Source organism: Chroicocephalus ridibundus, chromosome 8, assembly GCF_963924245.1.
Source record: "Chroicocephalus ridibundus chromosome 8, bChrRid1.1, whole genome shotgun sequence".
Classification (NCBI taxonomy): Eukaryota; Metazoa; Chordata; class Aves; order Charadriiformes; family Laridae; genus Chroicocephalus; species Chroicocephalus ridibundus.
In genome coordinates this window covers 38,687,122-38,710,366 of record NC_086291.1, presented here as the reverse complement: position 1 = coordinate 38,710,366, position 23,245 = coordinate 38,687,122, and the positions used below count along the sequence as shown (strand labels likewise).

Genomic DNA, 23,245 nt, shown 5'->3' with positions numbered 1-23,245 from the left:
CCTGTACTCCCCACGCTGGTCCTGCCTGCACCCCCTGCCAGCCAGAGCCGTGGTCCCGGCCCCCCCTGAGCATAGGCAGCCTCCCGAGCCCACCAGGCAGGAGCTTTACAACGGCAGGTCCTTACCGGAGTTGAGCTTACGGCTGGTCTCTGGCGAGGGCGCTGGGGAGGGCAGGTAGTCGAGGTGGGACGAGGTGGATCGAGTTTTCTCCTTCATGGCACCGCCGGCCTCGCTGAGGAAGCCGCTGAGAGACACCCCGCAGGAGGGCTGCTTGTACCGGGCGTGCTGCAGGGCATCCATAATCCAGCGCATCTCGCGCCAGATCTCCTCCATTTGCTGCCAAAATAGGAAATGAAGGATTCCTTTCAAAAAGCAAACAGCAACAAAAAAGCCCCACAGCAAAGCACAGGCTCTCCCCACACACCTTTCCCAAGAGGTCAAAGCTTCGGGGCAAATCCCCAAATCAGGAAATCCCAAGAAAGTGCTCTTGGGTGGGAAGATGCTGCTTTGACCACCAGCAACTGCCAGGACTGATCAGCAGGACTGGAGTGCTGGGAAAGGGGGTACTGTGGGGTGGTCCTTCATGCGTCCATCCCAAAATGCACTTCCAGGCCCTTTTCTTAGTAAGGTGGGGAACCACAGAGCAGGAGCCTCCAGCTCTCTAATCAGGGTTTTTAATGTGATCATTGCAGTAAGAAGTGGCTAGATGATGCCTATCTGCCACGTCACAGAAACCCCATGAGGTTACACCACTGAACAGCCCTGGTGGAGATGTTCCTGTAGGTCCTACAGGGCATGACTGTCCTGGCCACATCCCGTGGCCCCCGTCGAGCCTGGCTCCCTCCCAGCACGCTCCTGCTCCATGTACCTGGATGTAGTCCTGAAGCTGCTGGTGCCTCTGCTTGGCGGTGGAGAGCTCGGCGTCGGAGAAAGCCTCCCTGAGGCTCTGCTGAGAGAGGAGCGACTCCAGCTCCAGGAGGGCGGACACCTGGCAGTACTGCGTGATGAACTCCCGGTCGTATGTGAAGAAGTGAACTGGGAGGGGAAAAAAAGAGAGGGAGGAATGAAAAATATCATGTCCTTCACTGCGGATGCCCTATGGGCTCCTCCCCACTCACCCAACGCAGGGAGGAGGCAATGCTCTCCTTTGGCCTATCTGGACAGCCCTCAGCATCCTCCTCCATCCCTCCTCTCCTGGGGAAGACGAGGGAGCTCCAGCCCACCCCACCACCCACTCCGGCTCTCGGGAGCTATCAGACGGCAAGGAGACGAGCAAAGATGACTGTTGGCATTCCCCCTCCTCACCTAGCTCGAAGATCTGCAGCGGCAGCGTGAGGAAGCCAGAGCGAGGGGTGTAGGGGTTGTTCTGGCCTGGAGCAGTGCAGACGTCGTCCGATGGAGGCAGTAGCAGTAGGAAGGAGACCTGGCCCCCAAAGTCCAGCACCTCTTGGCTGTACAGACGGAAATCTTTGGCCTGCAAGAAGACACTGGAGGTAACAGCTGCAAACATCACCTGGTGACCCTTCCACCAAGTCCTCATCCATAGAAGAGTCCTCAGGGATCACCTGCAGCTGGGGGACATTGCCATTTCAGCACACAGCCAGGGACTCCTTGCTTCTGGCATAACCTGCATATCTCCCTTTCTCTCCTATTTCTCCTAAAAGCCCCTAAACTACTGGTCAAAGTCACTATGACAGGCTCTCAGAGAAGTGCCACCACCTGCCCTGCTCAGAGAGGTGCCCTCACAGCAGCCTGGCCAGAAGCACGTGCCTGGCACTGGGGCTGGTGGGCACCTACTCAGTAAATACTCAGCATGGCAGAGGAGGTATTTCCCCCCATGCAGTCTGGCCCAGGAGGCTGCAGCTCCACCCCATGGCTCACAAGGCACCATCCTGCTTTGGAGGTGCAGAGCTGGGCTGGTCTTATGCTGCAAGGGCTGAACCCAGGACCACACCACATGGCAGGCAACACTGCAAACCCAGATTCACCATCCTTGCTTTGGAGGTACACGTGAGGGCAAGACAAATATCTCCTGTGGACACTGTCCCTGGGCAGGCAGATGTTTCAGATGCTGTTTGTCCACCACGTGCCTTCTATTTGCATGGGACTAAAATCTGATTGATGCTTCAGGTCCCCAAAGTGGGGCCATGGGCTGCGGTACCCTGCCTGCTGCTGTGACCAGCACGGTGCTGCACGGCTCCTTCCCATTCCTCCTCCCCAGAACTCGGCACCTGCCTGTACCTCTTGCAATGGGATGTTGACCAGGGTCATCAGCTCCTTGATGGCCACCTGGAGCTCCTGAAACAAATGGTTCTGGGTGGTCTCAGCCTCTGGCTCTGCAGGAACAGGCTCCTCCACGCTGGCCATCTTCTGCAGCCATTCCCACTCCTCCCTGCAGAAAGGTAGAGATGGACACGTGCAGCTCGTGGTGGACCTGAATACGCAATCGCTACGAGAGCTATGTTTACTTGGCTGTTCCCCCCAGACAGTGCAGCCCCCCGGGGGATGTGGGAGCTGTGGAGGTAGAGGGGGACCTTGGTTTGCCCCAGCTCCAGGCTGCATTGCATGGCAGGCAGCAGGGCTGAGAGGGAATATTACGCTGCTGCCAGGAGCCCGAGAGCAGAAGAGCATCCATTTGGGTGCTCTCAGTCTGGATGGGACAGAGGAACATGGGCTGTCCCAGGTGAGCTGCCCTGCAAGCCCCACCTGGAGATGTTGGGGTTGGAGCGAATCTTGACGTGGCACAAGATGTTGGGGAGCCGTTCCGGCACCAGCACTCGGATCTGATCCACGGCACTGCAGAGCTTCAAGTAGCCCAGGTAGAGGCCCGGGGAGAGGGCATGGCTGCTCCGCTGGTGGTAAGCCAGCTTGTCCTGAGGAGAAAGGCACTGCTGGATTGTGCAAGCCCTCGAAGCGGGGCTCTCTCCTGCCCCCATGTCAGGTGCCACGGCACAGCCGGCAGAAGGGAAGCAGCGGAGCAGGTGCTATCCAATAAATCCGGCATCAGCCTGATGCCTCCTCTCAAAGCAACAGGGATTTTGCAGGCTGGCTGAGCTCTGCTCCCCTTCTGCCTGCAGCCAGGACCAAACCCTCGGTAGCCCAGGCTCTGCCATGGCCATTCCAGCCCGAGGAGGAGCAGGGAGTGCTGGTGGTCCCGCAATGGAGCCCCCTGCAATCCCCTGCCACGATGGCATGGGTGCAGCACCTGGATGGAGATCAGCAGCGTGTCCAGAGCAGTGGGTTCCTCCGGGGAGGACACGGACTTGCGGCTGGTCTGCAGCTTGCAGATGGGAACCCAGCGGACGCTCTCAAAGGTCTGGCTGGTCTTCACCTCCTTCAGCGTGACGATGAGGATGTTGCCCTGTTTGTCTTTGACAGGCTCAAAGAAGACCTGCCCCAGGTCCTGGATGCCCAGCAGCCCCTGTGTGACCGGACAGGAGGACAGGAGAAAGCAGTGGATCAGGGGCCATCCTCTGCAGGTCTAGGCAGCAGGGACATGGCTGAGGGTCTTCCCTCCGCCAGCTGGAAACCAGCCTGCCCAGCAAAGCACCCACGGACAGCCCCCAGCCCTCCTGCACGAGACTGCCACAAAGTCTGACACCCCATTGCCCCATGACCGGCGTCCTGCCAGGGGGGACAAGGCAGGGGCACCCAGTCCTGTGGCTGACCGAGACGCGGGCAGGACTGGCACAGCCTTGCATTTTCCTGGATGCAGCACATCCATGTGCTGCTCCCAAGGGAGCCCAGCTCCCGAAAAAGCGCTCGCTCTCCCCACCATGCCCACCCTCACCTGCATTTGCGAGATGGCCAGCAGCATCTTGAAGCGTGTCTGCAGGATGCAGGAGCAGGACGACTGGGAGACGGTGACACACTGCCGCAGCCACAGGATCTCATCCCACATGCACGACACCTGCAGCACACCAAAGGGCCGTCACCACTGGCCACCGCTGCCTGCAGCCAGTTCACACAAAGGTGTTTTGGGGAAATCCAATTTCCCTTTCTGTTTGAGCTGGGTTAGGAATGTGCAGGGGCACATATCACCTCTCAGCAGGGGTGCGATTTCCTGTGCCACAGGCACCCTGAGATGCCTTCAGGCACCTCAGGGAGGGAAGCACCATGCCATGTCCACCGGGCTATTTGTCTTCATCTAGGACGGAGACCTTCTTAAGTTTGAGTAGTCATAGAATCACAGAATCATAGGATCGTCTATGTTGGAAAGGACCTTTAAGATCATTGAGTCCAACCATCAACCTAAAACTGCCAAAACCACCACTAACCCATGTCTCTCAGCACCACGTCTGCCCGGCTTTTAAATACCTCCAGGGATGGCGAATCCACCACTTCCCTGCGCAGCCTGTTCCAATGCTTGACAACCCTTTCGGTGAAGAAAATTTTTCTAATATCCAATCTAAACCTCCCCTTGCGTAACTTAAGGCCATTTCCTCTTATCCTATGGAAGACAGCCAAGAGAAGGAGAGAGAAGACAGCCTTCTCCTCCACTAGATAAGAACCAGCCAGCAAAAGATATTGGCCGTGAGCTGCCCACCTGTCACTACTGACAGCGGAGGAGCAGGCAGCAGCACCCTGCATGTCCTGCTCTGTACAACAGAGGCAGAGCTGCCACGGCAGGATGTTGCAATGAAGCAGTCAAACAGCTGAGAAGCTGCTGGCATCCCTTCGACACCTGTCACAGCACGCAGCCTGCCCAGCGCTGCGCCGGTCCATCGCCCACCTTTGGGCTTCCAGGACTGGGGTGGAAATGCCATTCTCTGGAAGTTTCTTGGTCCATGCCGAATCACAGCCAGCAGCAAGCCTGCGGGCTGCCTGCGGCTGTCAAGCCCCAGCGCCTGGGGCGGAGGGGAGCTGCTGCCAGCCGAAGGCAGTGGCGGCGGACGATGCCCGCTTGGCTCAGCCCGGCACTCCCAGGCTGCCACTGTCTCTCGGCATCGCTCTGTCCTGTGGAGTGTACACGGGCAGTGGCACAGCAGAGGTCCTGGAGGCAATGTCAGGAAGCCCAGGAGCTGCCAGATGTTGTGTCATCTGGTGTGTGTAGCTGGGCTAGCTCATGCTCCCTTGGTGCATGTGGGGTGTCCCCTGGTGCTGCTCCCAGCCCGAGTCAGACCCAGCCAGCCCCGGGGAGAGCCCCGCAGCGCCCTGCGCACACCGGGCACTGCTGCCTGCGGGGGCAGCATCGGGAAAGGTGCTGCAACGTAGGTGCTCTCTGCAGATCGTGGTGGCCATCATCTCAGTAGCATCTGGGGTGATGGCCAGGCAGAGGCGCATCAGGGGACACGCTGTTGCCGTGCCCCAGTGCACAGCACAGGGTCCCTGGGCCACCCACCTTGGTGAACCAGAGAAAATCCTGCATGAGCAGGCAGGAGTAGGTGTCATCAATCTCCACCACGGGGATCTGGTCTTCGTGGGTCACCAGGATGTTGTCGTCCTTGTAGAAGATGGCTGTCAGGTAGAGGCCCCTGCATGGGAGGAAAGACAGACTTCAGTGTCACCTCCAACTTCCAGCTTCATTTCCCAAAGGGTCTCTCTCCTGAGGGCAGAGGAGATGCCCTGCCCCAGGTCTCAGCTCCGCTCCAACAGCCCATGGCAGAAGAGGCACATGGCAAGTACAGGAGTAGGAACAGGAACCCAATGCTGACAGCAAGGGGAGCCTGGACGATGCCATGGCTGATGCCATGGCTGATGCCCCGGCCAGCACAAGGGAGGGCAATGGGACCAGGCTTGTGCAGGAGACACGCTGGGGTGCCTGGAGGCCAAGCGTGAAAGTGGGTGGTGGGAAGGTGGTGCGGTCTAGAGGAGGGTGGGATGTTGGGTGATACTTGGAGATGGCACAGGGATCTGGGTACAGGGGCAGCTTGGCCAGTCCAAATATAAATATCAAGGAAAAATGTTTGATTTCTGGGCAATAGGACTCATCTCCACTGACACCATCACCTCGCTCCAGGCAAGGACCCACCTCTGAGCACCCCCAGCACCGGGCTTGGGCTTGCAGCCCCAGGCCATGCCCAGGATGGGCAGCCCTACGTCCCCGCCGGTAGACGGGCTCTCCACCACCCCCGCGCACCAGCCCCTCACCGCTTCAGCGTCTTGAGAAACTTGCTGCCGGGGTGGAAGAGGTGCTTGAGGCTCTTGGAGACCGAGTGCTTCCTGCTCTGGGGCTGGTTCTTGCAGGGCTCTGGGGAGCAGAGAGCAGAGGATGCTGCAGCAGGAGATGAAGGGCCGCACCAGCAGCCCCTGTCATGGCATGCTGACCCGGTGGGAAGGCTCTGCCAAGGTCTCCCCTGCCTGAGCCATCTCCCTGCTATGCTCATCCATCATCCATGGGACAGACCTACTCCTGGTGCCAGCCCAGTCCCCAGCCCATGCCACAGCCCTGGGGGGCCCAGCTGGATCCCTCACCCCAGCCTCCCTGCAGCGCCATGCCGTGCACTCACCGTGGCAAACGCAGTGCTGGTGGACGGTCTTCACCTGGCCCAGCAGATGGTCCAGAGCTTCAGCTTGTCCCCTTCGCCGAGGAGCCCGGCCGTCGTACTCTCGCCAGTCTGCGGGGCACAGACCAACATCACCCCCAGCACCTACCCCTCAGCCTGCCAGAAGGAGGGCTTCCCGTCCCCTCCTCTCCATGGCAGGTCACCTCCTGGCACCCTAACTATGTGTCCCACAGACACGACACAGCACATCTTGGCACAGCAGCAGACATGGGTGCTGGGCACCTCTGTGTGGGCTGGGCTTTGGGAGATCCCTGGTTTTGCATCCCTCTTCCCAGGAGCACCCTGGCTCTGCACAGCACCCCATGGCCACCAGCCACCCTCCAGCATGGCAGAGGGAAAGAACAAGGTCCCGTCTGTTGCGGCCGCACTTCGCCGGCCTTAAAAAATAAAATTCTTTCCAGTGTCTTCCTCCAGGTCTTCCCCAGAGCTGCAGCTTCCTCCGGGTGAGTGCTGAGAGCTGGGCTCACCTCGGCAAACACATAAATAAGCTCTCCTGCCAGCTCCACCCGCTGCGAGACGGCAGCAGGACCAGGAGCGGGACTGGGGACCGGCCGCCGCTTCTATGTTAGCTTTACATTAATTGCTTTAAACACCCCCTGTGTCCTGCCTGCTGCTGTTTTCCATGGAAAGTTCAGCTCTGTTAACTTTGGCTGGAGCTCACCACTATTTTTAGGAGCTTTAAAAACACCCAGGGAGGTGCCTGAGTATATTCTGCTGGGCCAGGGAGGGATCTTTACTGAAGGGAGAAATATTAATGGAGATAAAAATAAATAAACCCCACTCATGTCTGATTCGCTTCAGCCGCGCTCTGTATCGATGCCGCTGCATCTCGGTCACAGGGGATGTGACCTGTGCAGGATCGCAAAGGGTCTTTAAAAGTGGGTGCAAACATGACAACACCGCTGCCAGGACAGGGTAAAGCCAGGGCAATGCAGTGCACGCATAGGCCCGCTATATGCATTCATATACATGCAAAAGTATTTTTTGCATCTTTCCCTACCAGTGCTATAGCGCCTGTGTACCTGCAGCTAGAGCTACGCGTGGTGCCTGTGCCTCTCTAGCCCCATCTCCTCCACCCATCCGCAGCACATTCACTGCTTGCACGCAGCAGCATCCCTGGTCCCTCGCTGCCTGCATGCGCGGTGGCAGGGACACTTGCCCACCGCCCTGCTGCTGCTGTTCGGGACGGGCTCAGCCTCCCCGCTGCACGTGGGGCTGCTCCACACACCGCCCATGGGGCTGATCCCGTGGGAACACCATGCGTTGCTGCAGTGGAGACCCAGCTGGGGACTGGCGGCGAGGGGCAGTGGCCACCTCGGAGCCTGCTCGGCCCTGAACTTCACCCTTTGGGGCTGCTCCTTCCAGTTCAGTCCTCCTGGCCTGTCTCCCTCAGTGCCTTGGAGTGCCTTGTGTGACATGGGGTGGCTTTTCCCCTCTGCTTGTCCTGGTGCCAGCGTGGGGAGGTGATTGCTGACAGCTCAGGGCTCCGGTCTCTGGTGGGGCTCGTGACGCCCATCCCAGCTCGCTGCCAGGGAACGCAGGTCCCCGGGGCTGGGCTGGATGGGCGAGAGCATGCGGTGGCACAGGGAGGGTTCCAGCCCCACTGCCACCCAGGACCCAGTGCCACCCAGGACTGCAATGGCTCTGAGCCCTGGGGGGACACCTCCAGGGGCTGAGCTGGGGCATCCCACCATGTCACCCCTCAGCATGTGCCAGTGGTGGTTTTGCACAAGATTGGCCGCTCTGGGGCAGATGTCATTGAGGGGGGTGAGGACTGACCCCTCCCAAAAGCTGCCCCGCGCTAAATTACAAACCTCTGCTAAAAACCACAGGGATGTTTTTCCTTCCTGCAGAGGAGATGGCTGCCTTACTTTCCTTTTAACTAAGAAAGCAAAACAGCCTCTCTCCTAGCTTTCTCCTTAGGGTGGGCAGATGCAGGTGGCCTAAAACGGCTCAGCCTTTACCAGGCAACGAGGAGAATTTCAGGTTGAAAAATAAGTGTGTGGCAAAGCTCCTGTTGGCTGGAGGCAGCATCCCGGACCCCCGGGCACAGCCTCCCTGCCTGGCCCGAGACCCCAAATGCTGCCTCTGGAACACTAGACTCCATCCCAGCAGGGAGAGGGACCCCAGGACGGCACAGGGAGCTGCCGCCTCCCCCCATCCATCCTGCAGCCGGTGCCAGCTCATGCCAGCATTCCCACTGGTACTTACTGGAAGGGATGGCGAAAGGGGGCACGGAGGCTTGCGGGGGACCCCAGCCCTTCATGTTGTAGGCGGACACCTGGACGTAGTAAGCTGTGCCCTGCGTGGAGGGAAGCCACACTCAGCCCACCAGCACCTCTCCTGGCTCGGCGTGTGAGGGAAGATTCCCCCTCACCCACAGCCCAGTACACCAGTACACCAGTACACCATGAGGAGTACTAAACTGGGAGCCCACAGCCCGGCTCACCGCTCTGACCTCCCCCAGCTTTACAAAGCTCTTGTTATCAGACACCAGAGAATCCCCACAGGCCGGGTGGGTGGTTCTGGGGGAAAGCGGAGGAAAGATGGGATGCTATGAACACCCTTTGCCGGGAGATGCTCCGGCCCCGAAGACACGGGGCTTCCACAGCCTGGAGGGTCGGGGTGCTTCCTTCCCGCTGGAACATGCAAGGATCCAGCCCCTGGAGACAGGGAGCTGGCTCAATGCTGTTGAGGGGCTTGTGGCACGAGGACAGTGATTAAAGGCCTCTGATTAAAGCCCAGCCAAGCTGCCAGATGTTGCAAGGCCTCCAGGCACTCATGAAGGTGGACAGGAGCCTGCAAAGCAGCTCTGAAAGCATGATTGATGGGCTCGGGCCACCTCCTTGCAGCAGCAGTGCTCCAGGCTCCGCTCGAGCCCTGTCCTGCTGTGGACCAGGGCAGTTCTCCTGCCGGCTCCGGGGCTCCAGCACCGCTGCCTGGGCTAAGCCCCTCCGGCTGCATCGAGGGCTTTCCCTGCTCCTCGAGCCGGTGGTCCCTGCCTGCTTGCCCCGGTGCTGCAGTGCTGCACGCCCCTGGTAAGGGTGACCCCATCCATCTCCCCGCATTCCTATCCCAAGCTCCATCCTGTCGCAGTCCCCATCCTGCCCTATGTCTCTCCTGCCAGTCCAATGCGAGCTGGGGACAGGATGGCAGCCCCCGGGGAGGGGACAGCTGACAGGCAGCGTGGCCCCTGTGGTTCTCAGGAAGATAAAACAGGGGGCAGCCCCGGCCCCAACCAGCCCGTGACCTTGCCAAGATCCTGGAGATGGAGACAGGGCTGGTCCCCCCTCTCCAATGAGCGATGGGGCCGGCGCGGGAGGTCAGTCTGTGCAGGTGGCAGAGGAATGAGCCACTGATTTATTGCCCAGGAGGAGCACGGGCGGAGATGGGAGCGGGGTGGGGGACAGAGGATAAATCAGGCACTTGGTGAATGGACCCATTCTGCCTTTCGCTCCAGCGTCCCCAGGCATCCTGTGCAGGGGGTTTCCCCATCGCCAGGGCGGCCATGGCCCACGCAGGGACAGACAGATTCCTCTCCCGGCCCCACGCTCTTAGCTCTGCCTGCAGGCTGTGCTGAACACTGCCGCGGCACAGTCCCATTCCTCCTGCTTGAAATGATGTCCCATCCCCTCCCTGCATCAGCTGCAACTCCGCGGGCTGCACCGTGGCCAGCAGCTTTTCCCAGCCGTGGGGTGTCTCCCCCGCAGCCCAGACCCCCATGGGACACCCCGAATGCTCACCGACACCAGCCCCCGGATGGTGAAGTGCAGGTTCTTCAGCTTGTCGATGACAGCCTCCCCCAGCGGCGGTGAGAAGGTGGGGGAGGAGCTCCACTCCACTGAAAGGAGAGAGAGACCCCAAGTTACCGCGTGGTCCTGGAGAGGGGACAGGCTACCAGGACTGGCTGCAGGGAGTCAGGGCCAGCAGCTGCAGGGGACCGTGGGCAGCACCAGAGGGAAGGCAGGGGAGTTGGGGGGGACAGCATGGCGAGCTGTGGTCCTCCTCAACGAGCCACATCAGACAGGGTCAGCACCCTCAAAAGATGGGTCAGGAGCTGGGAATGGAGAAAATTCTCCCAGAAGCCAAAACATCGGGTTTAAATGGGTGAGGGGCACAGAAGCGGCAGGACAGCAAAGCCCCACGGCGTGCAGGGGCAAACAAACCCCTGCTTGTCGGGGGGCACACAAGAGGCCCCCCTGAGTTTTGCCTTGCTGCAGGAGGGTGGTTTGGTGTGGCTCCTACCATCTGGGTGGCAGCCGGGTGGTATCACAGTGTGCAGCCCTGGCGCCTCCACGCTCGAGCACACAGGTGGCTCGGCAGGGGCTCTGCAGCCACTGCCCATGCCCCTGGCGCACCGGCGTAGCATGCACGTGGTGACCACCCCAGTGCATCCCCCTGGCACACCTGAGGTACTTGCCATTGCCGCATGTCCCCCTGCACTGCTCTGGGGACCCCGGTACTTACCTTTGTACTTGGTGACAACGGCAGAGTTAACGCTCAGGGGCTCCCAGAAGGTCACCTGCACCGAGGAGCTGCTGGCCACGGAGAGGTGGACGTTGGTGGGGGCGTCCGGCACTCCTGGGGACAGAGAGGACCGTCACTCCGAACCCCTCAGTGTCCCTCCTGGGCCTCCCCCAGCATCCAGGGCCACATTCCTGGAGCGCTCACCCCCTCTGCACCCATTACAGCGAGCTCTGGCTACAGGGTGCAGATATCCTCTGATGGGCGCTGGTGCAGCCTCATGCCTGGACCACGTACAGCCCTGCTCCTTCCCCCAGCGCGGGGGCTGGCCCCCAGCCCCCCCAAGCCCTCCTGCGGGCACTCACGGGCATGCTCAAACCCTGCCTTCATGCGCTTGTAAAGCCGGTATCGCCACTCCCAGGCCTTGAGCTGCTTCTCCTTCTCGGAGCAGTCGGCGTTGGGCGCCTCATTGACCACCTGCGCCGTCAGCTCGTTGACGCGCTGCTCCGCTTCCCGCACCAGCGTGGAGAGGTGCAGCGAGCGGCTCTCCAGGCTCACGACTATGGGGAGGGTGGGCATGGCCGCGGGTCCCAGGAGAGGCGCCAGGAGGAGGGAAGAGAAGGTGGTTAGGGCATGCCCAGGCTCTGCTGGCACCAAGTCCCATGCCGAGACCCCATCCTCCCCTCTGTGTCCTGCTCCCAGGCTCCACTCAAGCCGCTGTTACAGCCTGCACCAGTTTCCCAGAGCCCAGTGACCACCTCCCCACCCAGACTGTGCTGACTGGGGTGGCCTGCTTCACCAGGCTGGGGACCCAAGTGATGGGCACGGCACGGCTCTCCCACACCAACTCACAGTGTGGGCTTTCCTTTGCTCCTGCCTGCAGCAGGGCCCTGGCGATGGGAGCGTTGTTGGTCATGATGGCAATGTCCAGGGGCAACAGCCCCTCGCTGTTGGGGGTGTTGAGGTCCAGTTCCTCAGGGCTGTACTGCTTCAGCAGCTCCTGGACCCTGTCTAGGTCCTGCAGCTCCACGGCCTCAAAGAGGGCAGCATTGCTCTGGAACTGGGTGGAAGGAGAAATGCAAGTCAGTTGAGCATGGGGCACCCTCCTCTACCGCACCCAACACCCCAGCCCTTCACCAGCACCCCACAAACCCAAACAGGGGGGGCTGCCCTGGTCCCAGGAGCTCAGGAGCATCAGCTTTTTGCAGGCACAACCGGATGATGCTGAGCAAACACCCAGACAAGCTCCATCTGAACCTCCTCCAAGGCAGTTTCACTTAAGGCGCTCTTGGCCTTCCACCCAGGTGACAGTACAACCCACACATGGACCCTCCAGCCCCATCTTCCCAGCCATGGCAGTACTGGATGGAGCCAGCAGGCACTGACCAGATAGGACTTGCGGAGCTTCTCCTTCTCACCCCGTCCTGCCAGGCTGCCCTCGTCAAAGGACGTGTAGTTGACACGGAATTTCCCAGAGAGGTTTCGGTAGAGCCTCTTGGCCGCGTTGGGCGAGGAAGGGCCCGGTGGCTTCCTGGCCTGCGCCAGCTGCAGGTCCCGCATCTGCTGCGTCATTTTAGGGGAGGATGACCTGGGAGAGGGCAAGACGGTGTGGGGAGAAAAGGCATGTGAGGACATGCCAGAAAGGCAGAGGCACATCTGCAGCGTTGAGACCAAGGCACGACCCAGGAGAGCCAGAGCAGCGCTAGGGCAGCACCCATGTGAGAGGCTTCAACGTGGATACTGGTACCAGAAATGCCCTCATCCACCTGTTTCGGCTGAGGCCGGTCCATTCCTCCTCCCCATCACTGCTGCTGGTCCTGTGAGGGTCCTGAGGGGCTCATATGAACCCTTGCAAGTGAGGCATTTCCTTCCAGACCCAAGGGCCGGTCTGGCCCCACTCTGCCCTTGAGCTGGGGTGCCCCAAGAACCTCAGGCAGCTCAGCTCTGCAACTGGTCCCCTTCCATCACTCTCCTTACTCCCAGTCTCTGACACCCAGCTCCTGAAGAGATGGGCTGCCCCATCGAGGGCCGCAGGAACCAACCGCCCCCCAGCCCTGTGCTGGGCGAGTGCTGCCCACCATGCAGTTGGCTTGGGATGGTGTTGTGCACCCTCGTCACATCCATCCTTCTAGCAGGAACCCACCTCCTGCACTTATTGCTGGGCCTCAGCCCTCTTTGGTACGTTACTTTCCCTGGGGTCTTTATTCCAGCAAAGGGCACCCTCTGAGCATGAAGCAAGAGGGAAGGAATGGACAAAAGGCCATTTCTAATGGCACCAAGACAATGCAGGTCCCAATGGGGACCGGTGACCCCCCAGCCTCCTGCTCACCAGCAGACTCAGGCTCCACAGCTGCTCTTCACCTTCTCCATCCAGGTTGATAAAGCTAAAAAATCTTTTCCCTACTCTGATTATGATGTCTATTTTAAATAACCATGATAAATATGTACAAGTCACCAGGAAAGCTGGCATCTTTTCTTGTCTTCACAGAGGGGGAGCTGCCCCTCTCCCTGGAGCCGTGACCCTCATGTCCCCACCAAGACCTCATGCCCACCAGCAAAGTCCCCGGTTGCAGTGCGATCGTGGCCTCGCTGCTGCATAGGGCTTTTGCCCATGAGTCATCCCTTACAGCACCGAGGGTTTTCACTGGCGTCAAACATCTGATCCCCTTCTTGCCGTAGCCTGTGGCACAGTTCCCAGACAAGGAGCATCAGGTCTAAAGAGCATTTAGCACAACAACGCTTAACACAGTTTCTCTCAGTTTTGACCTCATAGCCCTGTGTATAAGGTCAGATATTTAGGAGCAAGGTCTTCCCCGTATCACTTTATTGGTTAAATATCAAGCAAGGGGTAAGCGTGATAAAAAGCGTGACAGTTGTCTAGAAGGTCATGCCAAAAGGCTACTGCAAAGCTGTGCCTGCCATGATGATGTTTATAAAGCCACCATCAGGAGGCAGGATATTAATAACAGCATCGCTAGGTGCTCTTCGTTGTCCTGCTTTCAGATTAGGCACAGTAGGCTGCAGAAGTCCTTTAATGATTTTACCTTTTATTACTGTGATATTTAAAAGCGGAAAATGGTGGGGAGGTTGGCTCCTGCCAATCACTCATCTCACTGGCTTCAGCCCACGGATTTAGAGGTCTTGAGCGTGGCTCAAGCCGCAGTGTCAGGTTGCTGCCCTGGATTCCTCTAGGGATGGGAGTTATCTGGACGTAGGGCTCTACTGACCGGACAGATGGACAGTGAACACCAACCACGTGAGCTTCAGGCGGCAAGACACCCCTAAGCAACCATGTGGGGGTCAGTGAGATCTGTGCAGCAGGGTCCTGGTGGTTCTGGTGGGGAGGAAGGGGAGCAACTCTCCACCAAGAGGGCATCACCACCTGAGGAGAAACCTGCACAATGCAGGGAAGCGCTGGAGAACCAGCCCTGATCTCACTGGGACCTACCCAGCTCTGGACACAGAGTCCTCCACTTACAGCCGTGCCACCCTGAGCACATCGTGTTTCCTCATGCACATGGAGCAACTTCTGGCACAACCACTGCTGAAGGCTCCTCATGCCAAGGGGCTCCTCACATGCCACATACAAGCCTCTACAGACAGCCAACACAGGACCTCAAATATCAAAGGAGCAGAGAAGTATCATGCAGTTCTGCAGTCTCTGGTAGACAGAAATTCAGAGAGAAAAGCCACCCATGCCTGTGCAGACAGGGCACCCTGGCAGGAAGAAGCAACCAGGAAGGCAGGTCCCATGGACCCTTGACCCATGGACCAAGCCTGAGAAGCAAAGTGCTATCTGACATACTTAGGAAAGTGAAATAACCAACTTGGGAGCCTCTCCAGCAAAACCTTGCCTTTTCTCTTGCGTCTAAGAGCTCCCTGCTCCCAAGTCCTCCTCTCTCCACCCCCAGCTGCTGCTCGGAGGTGAAGATGACTCTTTTAGCAGGCTCCTTGGCAAGATGCCTAATTCCTCTGTGGTTCCCTTTCATCCAAGGAGGCAACGATGCTCTCGCACATCAGGAAAGGAAGAAAGACCCCAAAAGTACCTCTCTGGAAGCTGGGTTAGACCCTGTTGTAACAGATCCCTGCTCCATCCATGCCTGCAGAGTCAAGGTTTAAAAAAGGAGTGGTGCTTTGGAGCAAAAGCACTTTTTTCTGCCAATTAAAATATGTGGCAAATGACCCAGTACAGGCAGACTGCACAATTTGGAGGAAGTTCTCTCAGAGATGGTAGAAACAGAGGCAACACAGAGAAATTTCTTACTATTTTCCCTCATCTGATTTGCTTTTAATGAGAAGTAAAGAAACGGAAATTATTCAGAGCTCAGGAGTGAACATCTATCTATATTAAACTGGCTGCCCCAAAGATAAAAGAGTTTCCTGCCCTGTGGTTATGAGTCATCTGGACTCAGTGAAATAGTCTTGATTGATTTATCTAGAGCTAAACTTTGCCTGTGGTGGAGCAACTGATAGCTGAAAACAACACCCACAGATGTTGTGACCTCAAGGTACCACCAGCCAACACCAGCTCACCCCGATGGCAAAGCCCCATCCTGCGGGGAGGTGGTGGGAGGAGGTCCCACCTCCTCTGCCTTTATCATCTCAGTGCAGCCAAACTAAATTTATCATAACCACAATCAGTTCTTGTTGCTAATTATTTACCTACTTACTGCAAACACCACAGCAGGGGACGGGTGCTTTCCTTGCCCCAACAGTTCAGCTTGCTGGCTGTGTTTGTAACCGTCAGGGAGGTGGTGTGGACCTCAGGTCTTCAATGCCATAAATCCACATACCAGCAAACCCCATGGAAAAGGCTGAGCTTCTGCTACAGGATGCACTGGGGCTGGCCAGACCCATCTCATGAAACCAATACAATGAGAAATTGTTTTTAAAGGACATGAGGATGGGTGTGCGTAAGACAACTTCATTTTATCCCTCCTTCTGCAATGCACGCAAGCAAATCTACTGTGTAGTTCATAAAGTTGTGGTTTCTGCATATTCTGGGTTTTAATGTTTCCAGTGCTGCAGATCTTGGCCTAGTAAACAGTGCTAATAATTGTAATTATATGATTTTAAGTGCATTTTGTTTAAGGGCGTAGCCTCTCCCAGCCTCCAGCAGAGAACCAGTCCATGTCAGACAGGGCTGTCCTGTCCCGCTGGCAGAGTCCAGACCCCGGGCTGGCTGGAAGGAGCCCTGTGTGCCCCGAGCCCAAGGGACCCGGCCATCATCCCCTGGGCAACCACCGGGATGGCTCACTGGGTGCCTGCAACACCAGACATGCAAACCCCAGGGGGACCATGGGCTGGAGAGGCGGGCCCGTCCGAACCTCATGAAGTTCAATGGCTTGAGAGCAGCCCTGAGGAGAAGGGCTTGGGGGTGTTGGTGGACGAGAAGCTCCACGTTCACTGGCAATGTGTGCTGGCAGCCCAGAACACCCCCGCAGCCTGGGCTGCATCCCCAGCAGCGTGGGCAGCAGGGTGAAGGGGGGGATTCTGCCCCTCTGCTCCGCTCTGTGACACCCCCCCCTGCAGTGCTGCCTCCAGCTCTGGGGCACCAACAGCAGAAGGACACGGAGCTGTTGGAGCGAAGCCAGAGGAGGCCCCGGAGATGCTGGGAGGGCTGGAGCCCCTCTGCTGTGAGGACAGGCTGAGAGAGCTGGGGGGGTTCAGCCTGGAGAAGAGAAGGCTCCGGGGAGACCTTGGAGCCCCTTCCAGTCCCTAAAGGGGCTCCAGAAAAGCTGGGGAGGGACTCTGGATCAGGGAGGGGAGCCATGGGATGAGACATAACGGTTTTAAACTGCAAGAGGGGAGACTAAGATGAGATCTGAGGAAGAAATTGTTGGCTGTGAGGGTGGTGAGCCCCTGTCCCAGGTTGCCCAGAGAAGCTGTGGCTGCCCCATCCCTGGAGGTGTTCAAGGGCAGGTTGGACGGGTCTTGGAGCAACCTGGTGTGGTGGAAGGTGTCCCTGCCTAGGGCAGGGGGTAGCACTGCTTGATCTTTAAGGTCCCTTCCAACCCAAACCATTCTGGGATTCAATGATTCTATCTATCATTCATCCTCCCTGCCACCATGCACTCTCACCTTGGGGACAGGGGCTGGAGGTACCTGGACAGGCAGGCAATGACTTTCCTGCCTGGAGGTCATGAGATGTGTCTGCTGGGGACCATGGTGGCCATCCCACACCACATCCCACCAGTGGGAGCCTGGGCTGTGAAAAGGCTCATTTGCAAGCAATGCTGCCACTGGTGACAATGGCCTTCCAGCCAACACCCAAGGCTGCCCGGTCCCCGCTGCCCCCCACGCTGGCCGTGGGAAGGATTAGCTCACAGGTGCCTGCCCACACTGGCAGCGAGAGGACAGACTCCAGCCCGTGGCGGCAGACATGAGCTCAGTGCCACGCTCCCGTCCTTGGGGTCCACGTGAGTGGCTGTCACTTCAGGAAGCTGCTCCCCGCCGTCTGCAGCCTGATGCAGCAGAGAGAGAAGCTGCGGGGCTCTGTACATGAGAAAAAGCGAGCCCAAAGGATGGAGGATGAAAGGTGTTAATGCTTTGAAAGGGCAAGGGTTGGGGTGGGAAGGAGAAGGACTGGGTCCTTGCAGAGCTCCTTGTAGCCTTGTGGCGCTATGGGTGTCAGTGGCACGTTAGCACAAGCTGCCAGAGACGCTTTCCTGACCCGCGGTCCAATTCAGTCCATTGGGTTATCCAGTGAAGGAACAGGCAAAGGACAGGAGAAGCCTAAAAACCAGCTATCAGGGAGAGTCAACCCAATCCAGGCAACCTCCCCCCACACCGGGAGCTTGCATCAAGAGATCAGCTGGCAGGAGCGACATCCAGCCCGTTTCCAAAGGAAGCAGAGCGTGAGGTGTCTTTCCTCCTTTGAGGACACTCGGCCCTTGGCGCGCGCAGGAAGTCACTTGTTATGGCCATGAACACTCAGACACTAAATACTCCACAGCAGAGACCACTCGAGCTCCAAACACCCAAAGGAGCTTCTCTCTCAGCTCCCGGGGACACGAACCAGAAGCTCCACGTCCTGCACGCAGACGAGCTGCTGATGCACTGGCGTTTTCCACTCTTCCTCCCTGAGTTCAAGCAGTTTTTCAGGACTGGGAATTAGAGACTGGATCCAAAATGGAGCACGAGTAGGGGACCCCTTCCAAAAGAGTGGGGTTTCATAACCCACCATAAAACACAGTCAGAATAAGGACAAAACGCTGCGCTTAGCATCCCTGCAGGATTCCCAGGAGCAGCCCGCACACCAGTTCCCCAGCTTGACGTGTGCGGACCTCCAAGGTATTTAAATACCATGTGGTGACCTGGCCATGCAAAGATGGAGCAAAACACTCCTGCCCCATGGAAACATCTGCGTGCCTGGAAAATGCACTTGCTTATTGAAACCTGGGTCCAGGGAAAGGCACCAAACCAGATCCAGGGCTTTGTTTGTTTGTTTCCTACAGATTTTCCCTTTTTTTTTTCCCCCACTTGGCAAACCCGCTGGGTTTTGTTTTGAATGGAGCCGAAAAGAGCATGCCTCTTTTGTTTAGCAATAACAACTAACTTATATAGATCCTGCTCCTGCCAGGACATTTTTGTTTGAGCTCCAGAAGCCCAATGCTATTAGCCCGATGCTTGGAGGAGCTCAGCGCGGTGCAAGGCCAGGAGCTGCTGCACAGCACCCGGGTCGGTGCAGTCTCCCGAGCATCAGGCACCACTTTGTCTCTGGTGTCTCCATACCAGGCATGCCGCGGCGTGTGTAGGTGCCTCTTGAGGAGCTCGTGACCCGGGGCAGCGTCATGGCACGGCGTTGGATTTGACAGCTGACTCCCAGCAGCCTGGTACCCGAATAAGCTGGAGGAGAAGAGCGAATCCTGGGCGAGAGCTGCAACATCCCGCCAGCATTCAGCGCCCTGCACCTCGGCAGGGGAAGAAGTGGAGGATTCCCCGGCAGGAGCAGGAGGGATACAGCACCATGCCTTGCTGTCCAGGCTGTTCCCTGAATCAGATGGTTTTTGCATCCCTTGGGGAACGCTCGCACTGGGAGTGCAGCAGCTGCAGCATGTGGTGATTTTGGGACCAGCTTGGCTACCAGAGGGGCCATGGCAGTGGGGAACACGCGATGTCCTACATCATGGGGCCGGTTGAGGAGTCGCCAGTGTCCTCCCGAGGCACGGCCACGTCCCCGGTGCAGCACAGCCTGCCCGCACGGCTCCTCCCCCCCCCCCACCTCCCTCCTAAATCACAGGATCTGAACTTGGGAGAGATGGAGACTTCAGGACTCCAAGAGAGGTTCGGAGCCAACCCAGTAGATCACTTGCTGACAGTCTGCGGAGGCCTCCCATAAAACAACCCATTTCTGCGGGCCCAGCAGTACGTTTGGGGTGGGGTGGGGGGAAGGGAGCAAAGATGCTCAAGTAGATTCTGCTGCAACACGATAAAGCTGCTCCTTCTTTATTTTTTAATTTTTTTTTTAATTAAGCATCCCAATAACGTTTTTTAAATGAGCCCAGAAGGAGCCTGTGGCTCAACAACCCCCTTAAAATGTGTCTGAAATTGGCCTTTCAGTTGCTGGGTCCCCCGTGACTGTCTGCCATCATGGCGGGGACTGCTGTCGCGCCTGCCGTAGTCACAAAGTGGCACCATCCCGGCTGCGCCCACACACGCACCTCCCTCCTGGGCAGCTCCTGCCCTGCCTGCACACACAGGACACCGGGACACTTCTCCTCGGGGATCATGCTGAGGGATGGTGCGCAACAGCTGGCTCTCCAGCCGAGGCAGAGGATGCTGACTACCACCAGCCCATGAGTGCCATGTCAAGGAAGGAGATGCTGGAGGGGAGAAGCAACGTCCATGTCAGGCCCTTGGCTCTGCACCCCAGCCCAGCTCCACCAGCTGCACTGTTTTCACAAGAATTTACCCCAGCAAAGCTCCTGGCCCGTCCTGCCCGGAGGCTCGCACCTAGAAAATCTGCGTTTCTTCTTTGGCGCTACCAAATTTCTGGGCCCAAGCTAAGCGGGTGCGTGCACTACAGACCCTGCCGGGGAGGGGGGGTCAGGAGCTGCTGCTTGGGTGCAGCATCCCCCTGCCACCAGCACCGCTTGTCCCTGTGGCACCTCCCAGTGCCAAAAGTCCCCAGTCCCTCCCCACCAGCACGGGCACTGGGGATGGCAGATCGGCTACCGGGAGCTGTGCTCGGCCCTGGGCTCCCACCTCCCAGCCAGGGTAACCCCTCCTCGCTGCGCTCCTGGCAGTGCCAGCCTTTAATTGCCGCTTGACATTAAGTATCTGAACAAGGAAGTCTTGGGTAAATGTTCTTGCTATGGGAACACGCAGTGCTGAGTCTCTTTAATTACATTGTTTTTGTTTGGCTTTTTTTATTAGTTGTGCTGTGGCTTCCCCTCCCTGACAGGCCAGCGAAGCACACGCTAAATATGGCTGGGTTTAAGGTCCGCCGTGAAACCTGAACCGCGGCACCAGACTGGCTGGACGCGGTGCAAGCCAGGGTTACGCGGGACACGCATTCCAGCTGCCACGGTCCTGCTCCAGCCCCGCGCCCACCCCCCCACCCCCGGTCCTGCTCATCCAACCGCTATCGGAGCAGCTCAGAGCACAACCGCCATGCTCTAAAACACCTATGCATCCTCCTCTTCCTCATCCCACTAAATCCTCCTGGGAAAACAGCGTCACCCTTTACTCCACGGTCCCCATCCCGCCCCGTCTCCATCGCACCTGTCACTTTCACACTGGTCCCTATCCCACCCCATCTCTATCGTACCCATCACTTCCACACTGGTCCCCACCCTGTCCCGTCTCCATCGTAGCCATCGCTTCTGCACCAGTCCCCATCCCAAAGCGTGCTGCCCCACACCTGCTCAGCCCACCTCCGGGCCGCCCCTCGGGGCCGAAGAGCCCTCTTCCCACCGGCCACACTGCTTTCATGTTCCTCTGCCCCCCCTTGTTATTTTAAAGGCATTCCAGAGGATGCTGTCAGGCTTGGATGTGGTTTGGTTGGGTTGTTTGTTTTCGTACTGGAGGTTTTATGATCGCATTGGGAACGAGCCCTAATTGAGCTGCAATTCGAATTGCAGTCCGTGGGTATTTGTTTCATTTTTGGAAGGGCTTAAACGGCAGCCCAGCTTAGGCTGAAGAACGCATTTGGTTTTAACTGGAACCTGATGGAGACAGGACTGAGCAGGATGGGCTGCCCCGAGCCGCGACCAAAGCTCACGGGGAAGCCCTGCGTGGCTGCCCCAGCACCAGGTACCCACAGCAGCAACAGGCAGCGCCGGGTGCAACCACAGGCCTGGGACCACCCAAAAACCCTGCGGCTGCCGGGCAAGAGGCAGAACGGAGCCAGTCCTGCGGTGTCGTGAGCCAAGCGTGTAGCCCTGGGGCCCAGCTCGGTTGGGGCTCGTAGCCACCCTGCAAACTTCTATGCCCTGCAAACCCCTGTTGCCCTGCAAACCCTGTGTCACACAAACCCCCATCCCCTGCAAACTCTGTGCGCTGCAAACCCCTGTCCCCTGCAAACCCCTGTCCCCTGCAAACCCCTGCATCTTGGAAACCCCTGCATCTTGGAAACCCCTGTCCCCTGCAAACCCCTGCATCCTGCAAAACCCTGTCCCCTGCAAACCCTGTCCCCTGCAAACTGCGTGCCCTGCAAACTCTACATCCTGCAAACCCCTGTTCCCTGCAAACCCCTACATCCTGCAAACCCCTGCATCCTGCAAAACCCTGTCCCCTGCAAACGCTGTCCCCTGCAAACCGTGTGCCCTGCAAACTCTGCATCCTGCAAACCCCTGTTCCCTGCAAACCCCTACATCCTTGCAAACCCCTACATCCTGCAAACTCTGTGCTCTGCAAACCCTGCATCCTGCAAATTCCTGTGTCCCACAAACCCCGCGTCCTGCAAACCCCATGCCCTGCAAACCCCCGTGCCCTGCAAACCCCTGCCCCCTGCAAGCTTCTGCACTGCAGGGTCTGTGACCGTGTGCTCCCCAGCACCCCGGGGAGGGAGGTCACCCCCGGGGGCTGGATGGGGGCTCCTTGCTGGGGTCGTGAGCTGCCTCCAGACCCCAGCTGCTCGCAGGGACCAGGCAGCAGAAACAGACAGGACCTAAAGGTCAGCACCCAAACTGCCCTTCACAGGATCTACATCGGTGTCAACTTCTGCTGACCGTGCCCCACACCGACTGCCAGAACTAGGAGTTCAGCCCCAGCACCCAAAATGTGCCCAATGCTGCTGGCACCTGCAACCAGCTGGACCTTTGCAGGTAGGGACAGGAGGATGGAGATTTCCAAAGCACAGCGGGACCGGCCGAGCACCTGCTCTGCATTGCAACGGCGCTTCCTCCCGTCCTTCCAGAATCTCACAAGCCTGGATGCTGGAGCAGGTCAGCAGTGCTCTGGAAGACACCCCCGACCTGCTGGCACCATCCCGGCTAAATCAGACTTCCGCATATTAAAAGCGGATGAGCAGTGGGGACTCACTGCCCCTCTTTCAGGAAGAAATCCTATCCCGGCTTGGCCTGCCAGGAACGAGCAGCGCTCTGTGCCACAGATGCATGTGTGCAAACTCTTCTCGGGGGTATCAAATGCAGAAGCTGAGTCATACGACGCCTGGTCTCAGCTCAAAGATCACCGAAGGTAAAAGGAGGGAGGAAAAAAATATCTCGATGGGGTCGCAGGGCCCCAGCTTGGACCCAGCCAGAGCAGAGGGTGGGTGCTCAGCGTAGGGATGCTCAGCTATGCAGCCAGGGCCCGGCTGCCATGCTGGGAGGACTGAGAAGGGATGTAAGACCATCCTCATCCAAGCTTGGTCCTGTCCCCTTGCTCGGGCCCTGACACACTTGGAAGGGAGTGGGGCCAGATACTGGAGAAGCTGCTGCGGCAACCTCAGCCTGCGCGGGGCCAGTGGCTGCATCTGAGCACTGTCCTGATGGGAGAAGGGGCCACAGGGGGCCAGAATGTCATTGTCCCAGCTTCTTTGAGGGCTGCCACCATGTACTGCACCCCAGCGAAACACCTGGGACCCCCTGGGAGCCAGGAAGAAGCACTAACGTGTCTTCCCCCATGCTGGCTTAGACTTGTGTGGGAGGAATGCTCTGCATTTCAGCATGGCCTCGCACCAAGGTAACATCCCACACTGCCTCCTCCTCCTCCTCACCCTGCTGAGACCCACTGGGGTTCTCCTCCCTTAGATTGGCTCCCCCGCAAGACCGTATGCCACTCCTGGGACAGTGGGGCTCCACCTCACCCATGCACCCAGGCCCCCCACT

At 58.4% G+C, this 23,245-nt stretch overlaps 1 protein-coding gene across 8 annotated transcripts in view; it reads right to left on the bottom strand.

The window, feature by feature from the left end:
* The window catches only part of LOC134519808 (ankyrin repeat and fibronectin type-III domain-containing protein 1-like), a 262,952-nt gene that overhangs the window by 4,123 nt on the left and 235,584 nt on the right, over positions 1-23,245 (bottom strand). For all 8 annotated transcript variants that reach the window (XM_063344461.1, XM_063344462.1, XM_063344460.1 and 5 more), the window contains 16 exons: positions 12,357-12,558; positions 11,823-12,030; positions 11,336-11,530; positions 10,974-11,087; positions 10,250-10,347; positions 8,718-8,808; positions 6,450-6,557; positions 6,091-6,190; positions 5,342-5,474; positions 3,791-3,910; positions 3,206-3,421; positions 2,707-2,873; positions 2,242-2,392; positions 1,306-1,474; positions 869-1,035; positions 126-336 (listed from right to left, as the gene is read on the bottom strand). In XM_063344461.1, the coding sequence (XP_063200531.1) occupies positions 126-336; positions 869-1,035; positions 1,306-1,474; positions 2,242-2,392; positions 2,707-2,873; positions 3,206-3,421; positions 3,791-3,910; positions 5,342-5,474; positions 6,091-6,190; positions 6,450-6,557; positions 8,718-8,808; positions 10,250-10,347; positions 10,974-11,087; positions 11,336-11,530; positions 11,823-12,030; positions 12,357-12,558 (2,450 nt within the window). The remainder of the gene's footprint in view (positions 1-125; positions 337-868; positions 1,036-1,305; positions 1,475-2,241; positions 2,393-2,706; positions 2,874-3,205; positions 3,422-3,790; positions 3,911-5,341; positions 5,475-6,090; positions 6,191-6,449; positions 6,558-8,717; positions 8,809-10,249; positions 10,348-10,973; positions 11,088-11,335; positions 11,531-11,822; positions 12,031-12,356; positions 12,559-23,245) is intronic.